Here is a 23074-nt window from a genome sequence, read left to right on the forward strand (position 1 = left end):
CATTATTTGTAATGATATCCCTTTTGCTTGGGGACGATGTGTTCCTTGCCCGCAGGTCCCGGTATATAGGTCGAGAGTCCTCCAAGGAGGCTATCAGCTCAGCGGAAGATGTTGGAGCGCTCCATTTGCTCCGGAGTTGCTATTGGTCAGTATGATTATGCATGTATTGATTGGTATGCCGGGGCCCTGTCCCGAACTTATGACGTTTATGTACTCTTAGAGGCTTATAGACATATGTCATGTATATGAAAGATTGTATGGCCTTGCCGGCCTATGTTCAGTGTATGAGTGATTATTTTGGCCTTATAGGCCCGTACGTCATATGTATAAGTCAGTATATCAGGTTGGGTTGTTCTATGTCGGGCATTCCCTCATGTTTACTCTAGTTATTTCATGACGCCCCTTCTGGACCACTTACCCATGATGATGTAATAAGAAAGATACGTTACGTTGGTACTCGGTTGAGTAAGGTACCGGGTGCCCGTCACGGCCTATCGGTTTAGGTCATGACATGAACCCACGTAAGTGAAGCTAACTCGGATAGGCTACCCAACTCATATGCCCGCCACCACTGATAAGCCGCTCCCCTGAGCTGGAACGTAGTAAAAGCAACCCTACTCGTCTCTACAATACCCATAGTACGGAGAATGCGGTGATACTCCTCCAGAAAACCCTGTGCACTCTCTGAAGCCAAACCACTGAATGTAGGAGGGTTATATTTCTTGAACCTTGCAAGTCTAAGCTACCCTTCCTCAGATGTTGCTGCCCTAACCACGGGCTGAACTGGAACCATAGTCTATGTCGCCATGACACCTGGAACCTGACCAACATGAACTCGCTGCTCTGGGGTGTGGGTGGCGGGAGTCTGGATTCCTCCCCCGATCTGTGAAGTAGCTGGTGCAACCGGAATCAACCGCGCTTGAGCCAATGTACCAAACATGCTCAAGAACTGTGCTAAGGTCTCCTGAAGTCTGGGGGTAACAGCAAGCGCCTCCGGTGCCTGCCCCTCAACTGGAACTACTGGCGGCTCCTCAACTGCTGCTCTGGTAGGTGCCCTAGTTGCGGCACGTGCTCCTCGTCGGCCTCTGCCTCTGCCCCTAGCGACATCTGCTCCGGGGGTAATGTCATCAGGAACTGTAGCTCGTGTCCTCACCATCTGTGAGAGAATGGAATAATAAAAGTTCAAACTTCGAGATCAATGAACTCGCACGATAGGAATGAAAGAAGTGAGACTGTCCTAATAGTTCCGTAGCCTCTCAAAGATAAGTACTGATGTCTCCGTACCGATCTGCAAGACTCTACTAAATTCACTTATAACTCGTAGCACCTATGAACCTAAAGCTCAGATACCAATTTGTCACAACCCAATTTCCCCTCCGTTTGGGTATCGTGATGGCACCTATTCTTAGGAACTAGGTAAGCCTAACATTAATTGAAACAACAACATTATTTAAATAACATCCAATAATTTGAAATAGAAATCTCTTAAAATTTACAATTCTCAAAACCCGGTATGACAAGTCATAAGCTCTACAGAGTGTTTGCTAGGAAACCTCTAAATACAACTGTCCAGAAATAGGAATAAACAATATAAAATAAAAACTTGAAGGTGACTCCAAAGCCTGCGAACGCAGCATCGGGTTTACCTTGAGTCTCCACAGCAACAGTCTACATAGCTAGCTAACGAACAAGTACCTGGGTCTGCACAAAAATGTGCAGAAGTGTAGAATGAGCACACCACAGTGGTGCCCAGTAAGTATCAAGACTAACCTCGGTGGAGTAGTGATGAGGAACAGTCAAGACACCCACTGGTCTAATAAACTGAACCTAATAAACTGAATAAGTATAAGTATATGAACAACAGAAATATGATATCTACATAAAGACTATGCAATATGGCTCACAATACAGTAATGGCAATAAGAAAGGAAACAACAAGTATCAGCGGAATACCATAAAAATGACACAGAAAAGTGAATGGAACACAACCTAAATCCGGAATTACAAATACAGCAAGGACAAGTAATAACTCAGCAACTACAACCGCATTTAAATTAGGTTTTAGTCAACAACTCCACGAGGTAGCGAACCTCGAATAAATCACAACTCACGGGTCTCAATGCCAGAACCCTAACACTTGGCATCTTGTTCCCTCATAACACCTCATAACTGCACTGACGACTCACGTGCCAATAGAGTCATTCTCACATAATAATAACCGCACGACAGAAACCTCGTGCTTTATCACAACAAGTACAACATCAACAATGACAATAATACAAAGTACGACAAGTAAATCAACACCAAGAACTTTAAATCACAAAGAAATGGTAGAACCAATTCACCATGAATAACCACAGTAATGAATGCTAGGCGTACAGAGAACAACTCAACAAGGGAAAACTAATATGTAGCAACGATCCCACAATATACATTTCAACAACAGGGAATCTAACACGAGTCAAATAATTCCAAATAAAACTTCTTTTAAGGTTGAGGAATTTCGAAGGATACTCAAAAATTCAATTAAGGATAAGCAGCGAAAAGATAATCATAACCTCAATTAAGACTGAATAAATTATAGGATGAGATGATAATAATTCCAAATAAAAATAAGCAGTTATGAAAAGATAGCATGGCAATAGAAGAGATAAGAGTCAAATAGGCCGTAAGAGTCAATCCTAAAAGCAATTAATTCTAATTAAAGCATGTAGAGGTGAAACTAGTAAATAAGAACTTAATCATATCAAGAACAACTTCATACTCAGTGAATATAAGGACCTAAGAACCCTAAAAGGCCAACTTTCCATAAATAAGTCCGAGGACGCACTCGTCACCTCGCGTACACAGACTACAGTCAACATAGAAGACTCAAATCCTAAGGGAAAATTTTCCATACAAGGTTAGGCAAGATACTTACCTCAAAGAAAATAGACCGATACTCAAAAATGAACTTCTCGGGTGAAATGACATCTAGACGGCTCAAATCTAATCAAAATAACTTCGAAGCACAAATAAAACTCATAAGAGACTATTTCGGATCATAAAGTTTCAATCTTTATCAAAATCTAAAAATCAGTCCAAAAGTCAACCCCCAGGCCCTCACCTCGGAACCCGACAAATTTTACAAAACCCAAACACCCATTCCGATATGAGTTTAACCATACTAAAATCATCAAATTCCGATACCATTTCGTCCCTCAATTCATGGTTTTTTATTTTGAAAGTTTTCTTCAAACACCACCATTTTCTTCAACTCAAAACACAAATTAAATGATAAAAATAAAGATAAAATTATGGAATATATTAAATTCTAGGTAAAGAACACTTACCCAATCGATTTGCTTGAAAAACCCACAAAGAATCACTCAAAACCGAGCTCTATAAGTCAAGATATGATAAAAATGGGCTAACCCTCGATTTGAGAATATATTCTGCCTGCCCAGGTATTTGCACATCACGATCGCAGAAGAAATGATGCGATCGCGTAGAAGGAAAATGGCTAATGTCCAAAATGTGCTACGCGGTCGCGGAAGGGCTTATGCGATCGCGTAGTGAAGGAATTATCTGCTGCCCAAAGCCACACTTCATGATCACGAAGCAGAAGATGCGATCGCGCAGAAGGAGTAGACAGACTTCGGCGATCGCGAACAAGGTCATGCGAACGCGAAGAGTAACGAGTACCAGTGCTCAAGGTCGGGTCTCTACTATGCGAACGCGATGGAGGGGATGCGAACGTGAAGAATGGGAAAGCAGACCTTCGCGATCGCGAAGAATAATATTCATTCTCCCCCAAATTGCACTACGCGAACGCGGAAGAAGTGACGTGAACGCGATTAAGGAAACTAGATGGCAGAAACCAGCAGTCCAAAAATAGAAGAAATTAGCCCGTAGCCCATCTGAAACACACCCGAGGCCCCCGGGACCCCGTCTAAACACGCAAACAAGTTTCATAACCTAACACGAACTCGCTTGGGGTCTCAAATCACATCGAACAACGCCGAAAATATGAATCGCACCATGAATCAAACTTAAGAACTTTCAAAACTTTCAACTTCGAAAACTTGTGCCGAAACCTATCAAACCAACCCGGAATGACGTTAAATTTTGCAGGCAAGTCCCAAATAACATAACGGAACTGTTCCAACTCTCGGAATCGCATTCCGACCCCGATAACGAAAAATCCACTTCTGGTCCAAATCTCCAAAAATTTGACTTTCGTTATTTCAAGCCTAAATCAGCTACAGACCTCAGATTCACGGTTCGGACACGCTCCTAAGTCTAAAATCATCCAACGGAGCTAACGAAACCGACAGAACTCCATTCCGGAGTCGTCTTCACACAGTTCCGACTACTGTCAAAATCCTAATGCTTAAGCTTCCGTTTTAGGGACTAAGTGTCCCAAATCACTCCGAATCATCTAGTAATTGAATTCAACCGCACACACAAGTCAATACACATAATACGAAGCTGCTCAACGCCTTATGCCGCCTGACGGAACTTAAATTCTCAAAACGACCAGCGGGGTCGTTACAAGTCGGGAAGGCATACATATATACAAGCCCGTTAGTTCAATTACTACTTTCAAACTTTACATTATTACATGCCATTTCATTATTTGTAGCTCCATTATTATTTACATTACGATTAGCCTAGCGTTTATTACCGGTCGAGCATATGTAGTAGAATATACTAACTCCGAGCTCAAAGAACCAACAATATTTAAAGCCTAACCATGACTACTCCACTCATAAGGTCCCACTCCTTTAATAGGGTTGAGGTTTCTACACAGCTCTTACGCTTGTACGTTATAGACCTTCCAGCGACAACCTTTCTACAGGTTCACCCATTCCCCTACAGACCGAACGCAGTCTTATCAAGGAATGTATATTATTACTTAGAGCCATGCTTACATTTCAATTGCATGGACCATACGATACTTTCTAGGAAAAACTTGGCATAAAATAACTCCAAGTCGAGCCGACTTATTCCTGTGCCCAGCCTCACCCACACGGAAGATGTAAACACAATATACGACCCAATATATATTCACATAAGTCCTAGCAAAATTGACTTAGTTCGTTGAGTTGAATTGACTGTTGGGGTTGATATTATCTCTCTTGATTTTCGTGAAAATTTCTGTAGAAGTTGTTAGACGTGTGTCGTATCCCATTAGACTCGATAAAGGGAGTCAGAGTGGATCGTGGCAAGACTGTCTAGGCGGAGGCATGGCCCATGTGATGCAGGAACGCGTAGGATGGCCCGTGTGTGTGGCGCACCCCTCTAGGGCGTATGCCTTGACTCGACTTGGAGCAAGTTAGGCTGTAGGTAGGGTCGTAGGCTTGGGTTTGTCGTGGGTCGTTTGGGGGAGGCGCCAAATTATTTTTCGCTGTAGGTCTTGGAACCGTATGTCTAGGCTTTGACGTATGCAATTTTTGATCACTACATCACTCTACAATTCGATTTCCAAATATTTCAACAAGATCTAGCCAAGCCTCAACTGGAAGTTGTTAAAACAAATCTCTTAAAATTATTATCAGTGACAATTATAAATAGTTGCTTGTTTGATTTTCTCGTACAGACTAGAGAAATGTGCTCGTAATTCATGTTTGACTGTGTTCAATAATAACAGAATCAAGCCTGAGCTAAATCCAATTGGATCAAAGTAACAGAATCGAGGCTGAGCTAAATCCAATTGGATCAAAGTAACAGAATCGAGGCTGAGCTAAATCCAATTGGATCAAAGTAACAGAATCGAGGCTGAGCTAAATCCAAATGGATCAAAGTAAAGCCCAAACTAGTCGGCTCATGTCCAACCCTAGGTCCGGCTTGCCACTTTAGCCTGTCCCGCGACGTGTCGAAGGATCGCTGCAATCCACCTGATTCCTGTCTTTTCACTTGCCTTATCTCACGCTCTCTCACACTCCTCTTCACTTTCCACTTTGCTTCCATGGCCGAGCTACAGCAGCCCGACGCCCCCATCACCGCCGCTGCCATCCCTTCCGCCACCGCGACAACCACCACCTCCAATACAACATCTATAGCTCCACCACCTCCCCCATCCGATAACCCTCCAACCAACAACGTCAATAGCAACAACTTAGGCCTCAGTTTGGCTCCGAAACGGCAGCGCCGACCAAGTGTTCGATTAGGCGAGATCGGAAACTCACCTTCCGACACTCACTTCCGACGAGGCCCCAAAACCTGGCGTTTCCATAAGGATCCTACCCTCGCTGCTAAAACCTCAAAGACCCGCCCTTTAACTAACCTCGTTAACGGCGGCGCCGGCGGCGATAATTATGACGACAACAACACCATCGTCGAGAACAACAACAATTACAACTTTAATTTGGGAAATCGGAAGTCGAAATCGAGGAAACCCACGAAGAGAGTGAGGACAAATTGGCATTCATCTAAGTTCGATACGCTCATTCACGAAGAAGCAAACTTTTTCAGGGAAGACAACAATGATAACGAAGAGTTTCGGGAATTCGAGCCGTCACCGGGCTCGGAAAGCCCAGTAAAAGAGCATAGCCCTGTAAACTCTATGGAACACATGGGCCTTCAGTATTGGGATCGGAGGGGGATTAGGACTAGAGTGTCCGAAAGCAGAGACCATCACGATGACCTCAATAATGAAGGAGTAAATTCAGGGGATAAGAGCAGCATTGGAGTAAGGGAGTGGTTGATTGGTTTGGGGTTGGGGAGATACGCACCCGTTTTCGAGATACACGAGGTTGATGATGAGGTATTGCCCATGTTGACTCTGGAGGATCTCAAGGATATGGGGATTAATGCTGTTGGTTCCAGAAGAAAAATGTACAATGCGCTACTCAAGCTGCGGAAAGGCTTTTCATGAGTTGAGTTTACCGTTTAATGATTTTAATGTTTGATTAGGTTTTATTTTTCTGCTTACTTTCCTTTTTGCTCATTAACATGGATAATTAAATATCAAGTGGTGTTAGTTTTCGAGCTGGATTTTTGCTCCTTCTTCTTCTGCCTTTGCTATGTTAGTTATTGTGAAATGTTATTGTTGATATACGAATGAGAATGACATATGAGGAGTACTTTTTATTGATTAAGGAAGTGTAAATTTTTTTTTATATAAATGAACTAGTCAAAATATAAGTTTTAAAGAAGTCAATCAGTGCTTACCTTCAATACACCTGCATTTACTTAAAAGAAATAAAGGAAGTCACCTTTAGGATATGGTGTGTTCTGGAGTATTAATTTGTGTGCCAAATGGTTAGCTATGACCTATGTTGAACGGACTATCCAAAATATTGTTGCATTCGTGTCGGATCCTCCATAAATGCACTTGATGACATTTTTGGAGAGTCCGAGCAACATAGACTATGACTATGTACATTTGAAGCACTTTAGCTGCAAGATCTCCTCTCTAGTCTTCATGTTTTGCGGGTGTTTAGTTCCGCTTCCTTAGTAAGATCCTTTGTAGTCGTTATCAAAAAGAGATCTTCTCTTGTATTAACTTGCATAGAGCTTAAAGAACTTTTCGTAGTAGTTGGAAATTTTAATTACTATGTATACAACAATTGGTGAATCATTTGCCTATGAGAAAAAAATGTTGAATCATTTGATGAAACAAATATGAATGACTTTCTAGAAATGCATGATGTATGAGAGCCTATCTTAGACTTACACTAAGTCTTTCACCAAAGCATACTTCAGATAGTCCCTGCTTTGTTAGCTTCCAACTGTACTATAAAAGATTTCCTTGTAGGAACCTTACATCTTCTTGGTTTGATGATCTTATCGAGAATCACCTTTGCAGACTTAGCCTTCTTCTCCAAAGACTGTAATTTGTCTCATCTGGAGGAAAATAGTTAATAACTTATAAAGAAGAAGCTTCCTCATGCTTAATGATGGTTGTTACGGAATAATTGGTGTACCCATTTTATGGTCATCGTCCCCCGGTCTCGTTCAGTTAATTGATGGAAAAGCTTATGCTCCTATATTTTGATAAAACTCTCATTCAGCTGGGAAACCACACAGGTAATGAGCTTGGAAAGAGAGAAATCCATTTTGTAGAATATATCTGATAGTTGTGACATATGTATTTGATAACATGCTTCTAAAGTGAGGTACTAACTTAGTGTCTAACTTTCTGAGCTTTGTGATAGATATAGTTGAAGATAATCTTTTAGGCAAGATAACTGCATTTCAATCTTCCCCTCTTCCCTAACTAGCCATGCTTGACTGCAATCACCTAAATGTGGGTAAAAGCTTCTCTCTTGACACTCTTGCAAGTGGTTGCACCATTCAGTAGCTGCTTTTGCTTTCTAGTCTCCTAGCTTTGCTTTTGCATTTGTTTATTTTCAGGCAATCAAAGTGTTATGTTTCCTAGCTTAGATCTATTTTTTTTTTAATAATTACAATATTTTTGGACATATTGTGATACTTCATGTGTTTTTTTCCTTTTTTTTATATGGAGGAGGTTTTTTTTTTCTTTTGTTTTCTAAAGGAAGATTTTCTTTTGGGGGGTGGGGGCCAGCATGGGAGCCACAAGGTATCTCATGACAAGGTATAATTCACACCAAAGAGAGTTTATTTTGCCAGGAAGGTAAATTAGTTTGCTGCAATTAGTTTGGCACGTAACACCATTGAATTAATGTATGTTCTGAAAGTCTTCTCAGGGAGCTCAAATAAGGTGCCTTTAGTCCCCTTTAAGCTGGTACCCATATCTAGAACGGTTTATTCTTAAATAGGATTATCCACGAATTTTGCTATTGCCGGGTTATTCTGGCCTAGTTAGTTTTTTGGGACTAGGCATGATTTACAATGGAACTAATCTTGTATTGCGATTATGCCCTTGGCTATGAAAAGACAACTGAAGTTGAAAAAGTATTTTTAAATTGGTCACTGTTCACAGAGGAAGGGGTATAATTGCAGTCGGGAGGAAAGCGACACATTTTTTGGGTCTTTGCCACAATAGGCTCAAAACCAAGATATTACATTACACCCAAGAAGACCTTCGAAATCCATGAATCCAACTTGGTGCATTATTTGCGCAAACAGCAACCAGATCCGTAGTTTTCATATCGATGTCTACTCTGCAGAGTGCTATGGCAGGATTATTTTAGTTTTTTAAAGATTCTTTTGTGCTTCAATATTTTCAGTTAGTGAGTCTTAAATGATTACGACACAAAGGATGGTAATGTTCTAGCCAGTAAGCCAGGAGCTGTATGCTATTATATGGTATATTCTGGTAGAGAATAATTGTTAAATGTGCAAAGATCTTTTGGTAGAAAATGTGAACAATAGAGTAGCCATTCATTCTTCTTTATGGTCTAGACCAGCAGATCTGTTTCATGATATTGACCTGACAGTCTTAACGGGATTGGAGACTCTGTTTATCTTTCCAGCTGTACTTATGTTGAGGTCATCTAAATTTTTTTCTTTGTACACTTCTTTATCAATACTAATTGGCGAGGGTGCTGTCGGGGACTCGGGGTATGGGATGCTGAAAGTTTTGACAAAGGGCGAAATATGGTCTCGGTGCTAGTCTATGGGGGACTGGACTAGAATCTCCTTCTTCACCTCAGCTGGTCATTGTCCTGTGCCAAACATGGTAAAAGCTTCCATTTTATCAAAAATGCTAGTCGGTGTGAAACATATGATGTATATCTTATTCCGTTCGCTTGGGAAGTGAAGAAGTGCTGATCTTGCTGGAGCTCTTTTGTAAGGCTGGTGATTGATTCTAATAAGATATTCATCCCTCCATTTCATATGATACATTCCTTACTTATCACAAAATAACAATAATAATAACAATAACAATAACAATAACAATTTGGCCTATGAATAAGAAGAAGATACAAGTATGATACACTTTCCAATTTGGCCTATCCTGAAATATTTAACATGGTTTTAGAAGTAAATTAATAATTCATAAAGCTCCCTTTTATCAAATATTTTGGTTCATTATCCTTTCTGAAAAAAAAAAAAAAGGAGGAGGAGAAGGAGGAGAAGAAGGAGAAGGAGAAGGAGGAGGAATATGAATATGATACATGATACACTTTCCAATTTGGCCTATCCTGAAATATTTAACATGGTTTTACAAGTAAATTAATAATTCATAAAGCTCCCTTTTATCAAATATTTTGGTTCATTATCCTTTCTTAAAAAAAAAAAAAAAAAAAAAAAACCATTTAAAGAGATAACACATAAATACCCCTCTCCACTAGTAGCAAGTGTCCAACTAAACACCTAAAATTTTGCGGGGATCTATTAACCCCCAATACTTGTTCAAAGTGGAATTAGTACCCTCTTGAGATGCCACACATTTGATAGTATTTACTTTCTTAAAAGCATGGACAGCTCTGTGCACAAAGCATCCCGCATTCATACAGGATCTGGGGAAGGGCCGTACCCCAGGGGTTTGATGTCAACAGATTATGCATGTTGAGCTTTTTTATCCTTCATATAAACAAACACCATATAACACCACCTTTCTACCCGGATTTGCCAAAATAGAGACTCGTTTCAGCTTCTTCCTCCAGATTCACAGAGCATTTCCCCTCAGACCATCTCCTTCAATTGCTCACTCGACACCCAGACAGTACCAAGATCTTCTCAGCTGGTCCTTTGAAAAACTTACCATAACCACTCTTTTTCTCTCTCACCCAAAAACAGCTCCGTACCTTCGTTCTTCCAACGGCAAAGCCATTGTTGGATCACAGAGTATATATCAAACACATACAGACCCATTTTTCATGACACTCACTTTCTCTCAAGAAAACCCTCGAAAGAAACACACTCACAACCCCATTTCCCTCATAAACACGATCCCCAATAACACCAACCCAGTGGATACGGAAGTTCAAGAGGACCAAGGGAGCTCTGGTGTTCGGGGTCTCACCACTTCGAACCATTTACCTGAGATCCAATCTTTGCTGCAAAATTAAGGGAGATTTCTTAGATAGAGTGGTGACCAGTGTTTTAAAAGGCGAAATTGGGGCGAGCCCCATGGCGGCGCGTAGCAAAACGCCCCGGAGAATCGTTTGACCCGCTGTTTTGTGCGTTTGCCTAGGCGTAAGGCGCGTTTTTGTCTTGGGCGTAAGCCCAAAAGACTAACCCAAATTGAAACGAAATTGTCCTGATAAGTCCTTAATTTAAGCCTAAATACTTACATTTCTTGCTGTTAAGTACTCAAAAGTAAAAGAAAAATTATCAAAAGCTTTTTTATGCTTAGCCGTAACTTTTTTATTTGTTCACTTTGTCTTCTTCTACCAAGGTGAATCTTTTCAAACTACAAAAGTGAATACTGATGCAACTTTTGTTGTTTCACAAGATGAGAATCCGGTTGAGAAGTTGCTTCCTCCTGAGCCAAAGAAACACAAGACCATTGAGATTAAATTTGTATGAGATGGAGTGGATAGTCTGTTTTCCTGACATAGGAATCGAAAGTACTCTATTTTGATGACTGATTATGATAAAATAAAAATAGTTTAGATCCAATGCTAGGAATACTAATCTTTTACTCTTTCTTCTCATTTCTTGCTGTATTTTCATATTTTTGAAGTATTATGAGTCCAACGTGAGAAACAGTATGTTGCTTGTAGTAGGCATTGGTTGGTTTCTTATTAATGCAGTGAAATGCTTGTATTAAAAAAGCAGTTTTATATACGTCTCCCACTTGTTTTATAATAATTTTTGATTTTTTTATAATTTCTATGTAATTTACCTTTTTTAAAAACTATTTCCAATTATATTATTTAAAAAATATTAAAAATTAAAGTTCCATGGGGCTTATACTTAGCGCCTCGGGGCTTATGCCCTCGCCCGATGACAGGTAAAACACCTCGTCTTGCACCCATGCCTTTAAAAACACTGGTGACAGGTGTTTTGGAGCGGTTAACACAAAAATTGTGCAAGTGTGGGTGACTGACACCGTGTTTGATCAAAATCTAGTTGCGATATTTGTTACCAAGTGATTTCTGTAGGAAAATGCATTTTTTTTAAAATCCCACTGAAATGAATAAGCCAATTAGTGATCATGGAGGATCTGGAGTCGCTTCACCATGGGAGATAGTAGTAAATTGTGAATATATTAGTAAATCGTGACAGGTGGAGTGATTTTTTTAGGGTGGGGGATGGTGGAGGAAGATAGAATAATAGAGAAAGAATCCAGAAAAAGGGAAAAAAGTGGAAGAAAATCGAGTGGTTAAATACAGCGCACATGTGCATGTATCTCACCGCTTAACACAAAATCTAGTTCTCATAAAGAGGGTATTCATTTCACTTTAAAAAAAGTCTAATGGGATAAAAGCACGCTCACAATGTTTAGGTGTATAGTTGGAATTTCGGAACAAGTTGAGAGGTTTCTTGTGTGCTATCCCATTTTTAAATTCATTTAAATTATTGAACTTAAAGCAGTGATGTGAAGTTTCTATGATCGCTCTAGCATGTCAACTATTTAAGATTCTTTTTCCTGTACTATTATTTCAAGCAAGTCATGCAAATTAAGACAAGGGAGGAAGATGTTCTTGCACTAAGCACTTATAGTCTGAGACATCTGGGGAATATCTAATTTTCTTTGTTTGTGAATTGAAGAGTTGCTATTCTTGATAAATCTTTTGTGGAAGTCTAGTGAATCATTACATTGGATTTGTGCTAATCAGTGTCATAAAGTGGGTAACTGACAAGTTAGCATGTTTTTCCTCGAAGTGATTTTCCATTAACCTCGAATCTAGTTAATTACCCAATTAATGACAAATCAATTCAAGGAAAAAGATGTTGACTTGTCGTTAGTCGAATCTTGTTAATTACCCAATTAAGTGACATTCCTCTCCTGGTTAGTATTTAGTGACAAGTATATTGGAACGACAGAAACCAGCGATTCCATGAAGGCAAACCTGACTCTATAATTAGGAATAAATCAACATGTATATTTTTGCCGATATGTTTGGTGTGAATCAGTTGGAACTACTAATGCAGAGGTCATTTTCCTGTTCGAATATCAATAGTGGCATTAGAAATTTTCTACTGATTTTACTCCAATGGATATCCCGGGATAGATCATCATGCTAAATGTTTTTGTACATGTAGTATGGATTAGTATTATGAAGGCCAAACATCTGATCATAACAAGGAGTGCATGGATTAATAAGGTTTTAGTTCTTTTCTATGGGAGTTCCCTTTTATTTGGGTGGCTGTCTTCTTATGCACCTTCACTGTTTTGGTGCCACTACATATTCTAATTAACTTCTGTAGTTTCAAATCAATTAGCTTTGGGGTTGGCACCTGCTCTCTTAGTGTTAGCCTTAGGTTGGCATGCGCTAATTTATGTAATCAGAAGGAAAAATAGTGCAGCGCAATATATTCCAATTTTATTTTGTTCTGCACCATATACTGTGTCCCCTAACAAGGTTTTCACTGGTTTGGTTGTTGCAGGATTATCGCTGTATCTCTGCACCTCTTCCCTTTTGTTGATATGTCAACTGCTGTATAGATTGACATTTTGAAGAACTTTTCTCAGTTGACTTGACTAACATATGAACGAGATCTTCTTTGGTTTTTTGCTCTCTGGTGCATATTGTCTCTTAGTGCTGCCACTTGTATAAAACTTACCCTTTCTTAAATTGACTAACATATGAATGTTGCTCTTCCTCATCTTTAGTTACTCCGTTGAAGGAGAAGAAATGCACAGGATATCCTGCATTAGACCGACGTTCTGCAAGAGGATGCAATTGTTTTCATGTTGCTTTGGTTGAAATTAACGGAAGTAAGCACGTATAACTTGCTTATTTATGATACTAGTCATGGATTTGACAGCTAATTTCAGCTGGAGAAGTTGCACTTGTGTTTTCCGTCTCATATTTCTCTTTTTTGATAGGTTTTTCTGTCCCATATTTCTAGGAGCTCCTACTGTTTTTCATCCTAGCTCAATAACTGGACCTTCTTAATATTATTATTTGGACTTGGTTATAATTAGTTGCTTTAAGCCTGCGCGTGGTTCTATCTAATTCTGCAGTGCCTGCGTACAAGAAAAGTAAAGACTCTCGAGCCCGCTTTTGAAGTCTCTGATAGTCGAGTGAAGTTCTTTTTCTTTGATGAAAACAGTCAGATGAAGTTTGTTCAATGATTTTGTTGGTAACGCATGATGGAAAAATGCATCTAAGCTTCATATCTATTTTTAGTTGGAGAAAGTGCTTTCATCTTTATTAACGGAATTGACTAGATCATTGGTGATAGATGGGCGCAGGGCGTATAAATTAGTCTATAGGTCAAGTCCTAAATTGACGATACTTCTGAGCCGGGAACTCGTTAAACAGCATGAAATCAAGATTTAAGTCCTGGACGGGAAAAGAGTACAAGGCAAATAGAGGAAGACCAATTAGATTCTGTAAAGTAAAGAAGCAATAGCTCAACACTCTGTTTCAGTTAAGTATTACATTTCAGGTTAAGCAGCAAACACCAAAACTTTGTGAACAATGTTTTGGGGTTAAACTGTCTCCATAACATGTTTTCTTCTTCATCAAATTAGAGAAGAAAGCACAGAACCCAATCGCCCAAAAGTTCCATTAAACAAAATATGAGGAAAAGCAATCTGTTGGTGAAAGAAAGGCAAGGATAAATAACCCCCAGCAAAAGCAAAGAAAGAAATAATTGGAGAAAAAATAAGAGAAAGAAATATTAAAGTAATACAACTGTTAGTAAATAAAGTATAGTTAATTAAAAAGTCTAAATTAGGTAGCTTATCTAAATTCCCAAAAGTATTTACAACATCCTGGGAATAGAAAAGGTGACTTGGCACCTCTCGGCGAAGGATTCTATTTATCCTTTTTCTCCTTTTATTGCCTTTTTTTCTCTACTTTTTTATTTATCTAATCTAATAATAAGAATAAATGTTGTAGTTATAAGATTAAATATTTCATTTATTACTACACTAATTCCTATTCCTTACCGTTAGAAAGACAAAAGTCTCTATCATTAACATTCTAAATAATTGCACATTGAATGGCTACTGTAACAGAATATTTAACATGCACTTTAATCACAGAATTTAATCAAATTAATAATCAGTTGTTGCTTTGATCAGAATGCCCAAAGGTCTCATCATGAATTTTGCCTTACACTAGAAAGATCAAAAGTCTATTTAGAAACAAATTAAAGCAACAGGATTTGGAAGCTAACGGGAGATTGTATGTCATAGTCATCTTTGGTCTTTGCTAGAGTCTGGTAATATTCTGGAGATGCCTTAAGGTTCGTCACTTCCGCAAAAGCTTCCACTTCAAGATTTTGGGCTAGAAAACTTGGGTTTCAGTTCTTTGAAAGTATACAAAGAAACTTCATGGAGTTTCCTTTGTGTTAACAACAAGAAACGTCAAGGAATTTGAGAATTTTCCTTAAGTAAATTATTAGGTAGAATAAACTGGCTGGTGAAGATTTTTCATGTTCTTTTCCTTTTTGAAATAATACGTTCTTGGAATCCTGCACATCATCTTCCTTCTGTCTTAGAAAAAGAAATCCTTTTTATTTGATCAAAGACCGTAACGTTATTATTTAGAGGTATTCATAGTTATTAGTAAGAGTTTTTCAATGTCAATGCAGAACAAACACTTTATAACAAAGATATGAAGACTCATACATACACACACAGACATATATATTACTACTATTTAGAAATGACAGTTAAATGTTTGTCATGGGACGAACATTGGTAAAATAGAAATTACAAATGTTTATTATGGGCATTTGTGTATTTTGGTCTTTGATTTAGCCCTTTCACTCTTCAATTTCCGTTACACTTAGTTGGTCTTTATGTTTTGGTGGGACACCTATCTTTAACTTCCATTGTTCCTACATCCGCGTTAAGCACTTCTAATTTTACTCTTGATTTTCCTGCTTTCCTTCTTCTTCATGCTTTTTCTTCTTCTTCACTGGATTTTCCCTATTCTTAGTTTTGCTGTTTTTTTCCTTTTGGTTCTTGGAAAATTGCAAGCTCCAGTCCAAGGTTCTTTTTCTATGTTTATTATTGGCTATTGCATGTAAGTAATTTTTATTTTTATTTTAATGACAATTTGAGATTTTAATGTAAGATTTGAAATTGTATTTTAAGAATTCAATTTGACCAAACAACTGAAAGGCACATAGGGTTTTCTGGAGTGCAGGAGAAAATAGATGAAGGCTGCAAAGAATCTGCTTCATAGTGATATGTGGGCGGCTCATATAAGAGGTAATGGAGGAGCTTTCTACTTCCTAAGAAAACTATTAACATTCCTTTTGGGTTACTTCGATTTTTCACAACGATTATCATGGTTTTGGTTAATTGTATTTCAATTTTTATAGTAGTGTAAGGTTTCAGGATAATAACCTTACAAAAATGCATCTTCTGATTTCTTTTGGCGTAAATTAGGTTCAATTTGGTTTTACTTTCATCATGTCCAGTTCATATCTTCTTCTTACGTGCTTATGAATATTTTTTTCTTTTATTTCTCTACCCCTTTCTGTACTTGCAAGGTTCTAATTTGTCACTGATTTGCATAGATCTAATATCTTATAGATGTTGTCTATTTAGTTCCTTCTCCTCTTTCTTCTACTGTTCTTCCTACTTTATTTTTACTTTGTTCACATTTTTCCTTGTAATTTAATATAAAGCTTTCTTTAAATTAATATGGGTTTTACATGGTCAATATTTAGACATGATCTACACTGATACTTAGGCCAAATAAGTCCTTGAGAAAATTCAAAAAGAAAAACGAAAGGCGTACTGTAAGATAAATAGGGTGAAATATCCGTACAAAACCAAAAAGAGATATTTTTGGGTTTGGTTATAGCACATGCAGCGTGCGAAGTGCCAACTGATTCCCTCAACTTGCAAATTGCAGGTCCTTCATTTTTACCATAACATGAGAGGAGATAATGGTGTTGTTGCTTTTTCTGAACTTGTGAAGTACTCTCCAATGTTTGAGGACTTAAGGTGTCATCTACAATGATAGAAAGGTGTATACTCCCTTTTACAAGCAGTTGCCAAGTTTGAAGTAGATACTCTTTGCAATAAGCTGGGATGATCCTTTTTGAAACAATAATTGGTACTTGAATTATATGGGATAAGCTAATTTATTTTATTATTGTGTTACAATTACTAAATTTCATGGTGTGTTTATGTGAAATCTTTGCAAAATTCTATTGTTAGATTATGAATTTCCTATTGAAATTAAGGTGCATGTCATTACATATACTCTACATTCTCACTGCACCAACAGGAAAGGACAGTATATGAATTTTTTGTCCAGGGAGATTTCTTTATGAGGTGCTTTATAATGTCTTAAGCAAGTCACATGACCCTCCTTTTTAAAACCAAAATCAAATGGGAAAAGTCACTTAGTAGGTATGTTTTCAGAATCAGCTATTACTAGCAGGATTCTGACTAACTTACTAACTTTTTTCATGTATGTGTGTATCTCTTTCTCTGGTTGTGAACAGAATTATGAACTATCTGACTATGTTTTTATCCCTTAAGAAAGACTACTTTATCATCGACATTTGTATATCAACAAGAACCTTCGACGGTATTTTACATGTGTGTTACATTGACAATACATAGCACTATTCACTATAGATCTATATTTGCATTATAGTTAAGCTGCCCTTTTCTAACAGTCTTCTGAAACTTGGACTTATTAATGATTCATATTTTGCTGATGAAATATTTCAGACTGTACGAAATTCCGCCTACCAACAGAACATGACAGATAAAAACGACAACTGCTGTTATAGGCTTCTCACCTCAAGAACCATCTCCACAGTCAACAACGGAAGCTTAAATGGAAATGTAAGGTTTCCTTCAATATCATTTGATTTTGTATGGATAACACTGCATAATGATTGTCTGGTATGGGCAAACCTGCAGAGAAGAGGTTACACCTTATGCAATAGATGTTACCTTTGCCTTTTTTTGCACTGTCCATTTTTATCTCAGCTATCTGGTGTGGGTTTTGAATGAGTTCAAATTTAATTAAGATGAATTTGCTTCATATTTGCTATTTTTGCATCAAAGTGCTATTTCTTGGTGAAGATCAAGCAACAAACAATAAATCATTTATTATGTTTAGTAATATAGAGAAGACTTTCCATAAAATTTCCATCTTTGGTAGCTATCTATTCTTCATTGTCATTTTATTAATTAGGTACTGGTCACCTGCAATCTTAATTTGCTTTTGAAGGAACATAAATTTGTGTGTTATCAGTTGTTTAAGATTAATTAAACTTGGTAAAACACAGTTTGAAGCTTGGCTAAAAATGAAAGGAAAATATTTCTCATTTCCCTTTGCTTCCGTTAAATGATTCTGTCCTTTTCTTTATCAAGTAAGCATAAATCATTATGCTTTTACTGATTACTGGTACATATTAGCTTTAGCATGCTTTATTCTTTCATCACTTGCACTCGAACCAGGTAATCCTAACATGGTTATGGTACTTGCTTTAAATTAGGCAAATAGTTAAAAGCAATTGAAGTTGCAGCACAAGTTAGTCTATATCATTCTTTCATTGCATCATAATATTATATTTCGTACATGCTAATCCGTAGAAACATAGAAAGAGATAAGTCGTGGTTGTATATAGTAGTGAGTTATTTCAATTAAAACAGTATATTCTCTTTATAGTTTATGATTAGACTGGTATAGGATTTTTTTTAATGTGGTATTCTGATGTAAGCAACAGTCATGGGAAAAGTACCAATTAGCAATAAAATGCTCCACAAAAAGGTACATAGAACAAAGCTCCAATTTCTTACCAACTGATAATAATATTCTTACACATTAACAGAAGGATTTTTACGCTAGAATATAACGCTGAGCAATCTGTCTTTCTCTAAAGAACATTTCTCCATACATTATATAATTAAACTGAGAACCTTTTAGTAAAAGAGGCATAGATAATTGATTTTAAACATATATATTCCTAGATTGCTATGAGTCTTCTGCAAGGGTTAGTTTGATTTGAGTCTAGCTAGATTCCTAGATTGTACTTGAATTTACAGTTGCAGGTAATTTGAGAGTTCAAAAGGAAAATGATTTGAGATGGTCGAAGATGGACTTCCATCAATTTATCAAGTGCAATGATTAGAAAAGTTTTGTTACCTTAACAGTTTCCCAGTACTCTTTGCTAAATACCTTAGCTAGACTCAAATCAAACTAACCAACCCAAGAGGTGCTACCAGAAGCTGGCTGGGAAGGATGATGAGAAAGAAACATAAGCCATTTGGAACACTGTAGCTGTCTGCCTAGACATTCTTGAAAGAATAACAACTGATGGATTGCCGAACCGTCAATATGAAATTGCTGTATATTGCTGCATCTATTATTTTGCTACGTTTTGTATCTTTTGTAACTCAAAAGATGTAGCAGCACCTACTTGGTGTTGATTAAGCATTGATTACTTATTGAAAAAATATTTTGAAATTTGTTGTAGTGTTGGGCCCGTGCTCTGCACGGGCTGCAAGCAACTAGTACATATATATATGGGAGATGGCTTTGGAAATGGAAGGAGCGCAGAATTGCTTTGCGCGCGGCTCAAGAGTCAAAAGTACTCTTTCTGTTACTTCATATTGTTGGTGCAAAAGTGGACATATCACATACCTACTTCTATATCATTTATTCTTCTATGATATGAATTTGCAGTGGAAGGGACTCTTGTGCAGAGGTAAATCAGGATTCAGAATCATTTTTTTCTGTGTCAATAATTTGTGTGTATCACTTTCGTTAATTTTTCCATTACAATCTCTCTATTAGAGTAATTTTTTTATTCTCTTCCCATTCCATAATTGATGTTTATTACTAATATATTAGTACATTTGTAATATCACTAACGATAAAGAAATGGTTTGTCGCTTAGGTACACATGTCCACCATCCACGGCTTATTTCCCACAAATCCAAGAGAAATCCATTAAAAATCGGACCTCCTTTACAAACAGGATTCGAGCTTTATGAACAGTCTTTCTGCATACCACAACCTCTCATATGCTTAAGACTTTTAAGTCCAGGATGCAACATCGAGGATGCAACATCGAGAGAGAACTTATGTACGTAACATATTTTGCTCTTTATATAATGAGCGTTGGAATAACTTCCTTTACATTTTGTTCTATTTCTTAAAATTGTGCTTCTGCGTCTTTCCTAATGTTTGTTCTATTTTTTAACTTTTGGTATTATATTACATTTGGAAAGAGTTTATGTGATCGCGCGATCAAGTTAACTAGTTAGTGATAGAAGTTGAAGATCCTTGGAAACTTTATATTGTCGAATTCAACTTTGATTTAATCAAATGCCTATGCATTGTGCACTTTTAAGTTAGTCGATCAAACTCTATATTAACTAGACAATTACAAAATATATTCAAATATACATGTATATACATGATGAGCAGCTGCATAATAATATACAATAAATAGACCAACTGAATTCTATGGTGTATATACAGTTGAAAAATAAATAAAATTTTAAACCAATTCCAAACTCATTATCACAAGAAGAGAAGTGGGTGCAATGGTAATTAAAAATATCCATGAATAATTTGTATAGTCTATTACATTTAGCATTCACATAAATAGTAATTTCTTAAAATAGTGGAGCAAGAAGAACAACAAGTTATTTAAAGAAAAGGAAATTGGGAGATTTTGGATTACCTAACAGATCACTGGGTAATTTTTAAAAGTTTGCTGATAGTAGGGGTAAATTTATCCTGTCAGTATAACGGTAGGGGTAAATTTGGCTGGATAGTATAACGGAGGTTAAATGTAGACAATATCTGAAAGTAGAGGAGGTATATTTGGCCGTATTCCCTAATTTTATTTTTTTGTTCTATTGTTCAATTAATAATTATATTGTATTATTCTATATGATATCTCTATTCTTTGTCGTTCATTGTACCTAAAGAGAGGAATATTGTCCTTTTTGTGATTTATTGTGATATATTGGAACAATATTAGAAGTTACTATTTAAGTTTTGCAGAAGCTTTTTGTCATTTTAACTTATAAGTATTTATTCTTTTGCATTTTTAGGTTAGAACTTAAATTTAAAAAGTATGAAAAATATTTTTTAAAGTAGTGGGCCGGCCTTGGGGCCCGTAGCCTGCATATGACTGGTTGGGCTGGCCATTTTAAGGCCCACCGAAAGGTGAATTGGCCCGACCCAACCCGTCAAATACAAAGGCCCGCAAGTAAAATGGCAGAAATAGGACACAACAAGTGATGTTCTTTAACTTTTTTTGGGACTTCAAGGTCGAAAGTTAAAGGTTTTGTCACATGGGGAAACTTGTTAAATTTTAAAGTTTTTCCCATTGTTCAGGTGACCTGCTCAAAGGTCAAAAGTTCAAGACAAGCTCCTTTCAAGGTCATTTGTATCATTGACTCAGGTCCGCGTGGGCTCCATTTTGAAGCTCTAGAATGCATGGGTAAAGCGGACGCTATAGATTTTCAAAGGAGAATAAGCTGCCAATCAGTAATGAGTTCATTTGTGTGTATGTTGTGCTTGCAATTAACTCAATTATTTTAATTAATTCATTATTACAAGAAGCTGTTGGGGTGATGTTTTCGTACATGTACAAATATTGATGGCGATGATGGAAATCACTATAGTAACTTTAGATAGAGATAACATGTAGAGGCCAACAGCTACAGCCTTTCTTGACGTTGCAGCATGTAAGAGAGCATATTTGGAGTAATGCTGGACGCTACTTTCACTTTGCTTCCTCAACAATCCTCAACCACTTCACCTTCTAATCATGTCATGGTATTACATTATGGTAAAAGTGCTGCTTAAATTAACTGGAGTACAATCATCCCCCTCTTTTCATCATTTCATTTTGATCATTGTATTAATGTTAAATTATTGCCCTCCCCCTCTGTTTATTTGTTAAGAAAGCAGGTAAATGCCAACTATTTCGAAAATAGTGAATCAAGAAGAAGAATAAGTGACTTAATTAAAATGATTTGAGAGATTATGGGTCACCTGATGGACTGAGGGGTAATTTTTAAAAGTTTGCTGATGGTAGGGGTAAATTTGGTCGGATAACGGTAGGGATAAATTTGGCCAAGTAAAATAACGGAGGTTAGATGTAATATTCGAAAATAGAGAGATAAATTTAGACCTTTTCCCATAAAATTGAGAGGGAAAAAAGATCGTCTGGTTAGAGCTAGATTTTGGAGAATACGATAGCAATGGAGTAGATACGAAAATGAAAGCTGAGAAAAAGCGACTCTTATTTTTAGAGTTTAGGAAATTAAGGTTTTTATTTTTTACTTATTTCATTAGTTTATTCAACATAACTTTGTAATTTAAATTTAAATTTTAAGACTATGGTCTTGGAGCTTCGTAATATGACAAGCTTAGTAGACTTTGAGTTCGGGCTTTTTTTTTTTTAAAAAAAAAAGTTTTAAAAATAAATACTCCATCCGTTTCAAAAAGATTGACACTATTACCATTTGGGAAGTTTACGAGGTTGTTCTTTGACCACGTTTTTTTAAATATTCTAAAATATTTTGAATTATAAATTGTTATGACTTATAATACTTTTTATGTAATTTCCGAAAATATAAATTTTATTTACAAAAACCTGAAGAATATTTTGAATTTTAAGTACTTTAACCCTCATACTCCGATCTATGCCAATCTTTTTAAAATAGAGGGAGTATTTTTTATTTGGCCCTCGGGACCCAGCCCATACTTGTCCAAGCCTCATGGCTCGCTTATTTGTGCCACCTAAAAAAGTCTCGTTCTTAGATGATACCGAGCGTTCACTTAACATATGAGTGAGTGGAAAAAATTCAAAGAGATACTCTTCAAGATGAATCAATGTCGCACGATAAGGAAAGAAAGATAAGAAGTTTATCCTAGATGCCCTATAGCCTCTCGAACATAGGTATGGACGTCATCATACCGATCCGCAAGACTCTACTAGACACTTGCTCATGACTCGTAGAACCTATGAACCTAGAGCTCTGATACAGATTTGTCACGACCCAAAATTTAACTAGACGTGCTGACACCTAACCCAACCCGCTAGGTAAGCCAACTAACATTCAACACAATCCAAATGAGATTAATAA

General features: G+C 37.2%; 1 protein-coding gene across 14 annotated transcripts; it reads left to right on the forward strand.

Annotated features, from left to right (window-relative positions):
• Positions 1 to 5584: 5584 nt before the first annotated feature.
• LOC107776068 (uncharacterized) lies at positions 5585 to 20222 on the forward strand. 14 transcript variants are annotated; one of them, XM_075230834.1, is made up of 8 exons: positions 5585 to 13548; positions 13640 to 13744; positions 13994 to 15225; positions 16134 to 16198; positions 16851 to 16965; positions 17681 to 17797; positions 19438 to 19668; positions 19861 to 20222. In XM_075230834.1, the coding sequence occupies exon 1, from the start codon at positions 5951 to 5953 to the stop codon at positions 6857 to 6859; it is 909 nt and encodes a 302-aa protein (XP_075086935.1). In that variant the 5' UTR covers positions 5585 to 5950; the 3' UTR covers positions 6860 to 13548; positions 13640 to 13744; positions 13994 to 15225; positions 16134 to 16198; positions 16851 to 16965; positions 17681 to 17797; positions 19438 to 19668; positions 19861 to 20222. The 14 variants fall into 14 exon arrangements, 11 of the variants coding, with proteins under 11 accessions (XP_075086935.1, XP_075086939.1, XP_075086938.1 ...); XM_075230838.1 differs by lacking the exon at positions 13994 to 15225 and having other exon boundaries at positions 5585 to 6859; positions 13414 to 13548; positions 16117 to 16198; positions 16851 to 17054; XM_075230837.1 differs by lacking the exon at positions 13994 to 15225 and having other exon boundaries at positions 5585 to 6859; positions 13414 to 13548; positions 16117 to 16198.
• The last annotated feature ends 2852 nt before the right edge of the window (positions 20223 to 23074 follow it).

This window comes from Nicotiana tabacum, chromosome 15 (assembly GCF_000715075.1).
Source record: "Nicotiana tabacum cultivar K326 chromosome 15, ASM71507v2, whole genome shotgun sequence".
Classification (NCBI taxonomy): Eukaryota; Viridiplantae; Streptophyta; class Magnoliopsida; order Solanales; family Solanaceae; genus Nicotiana; species Nicotiana tabacum.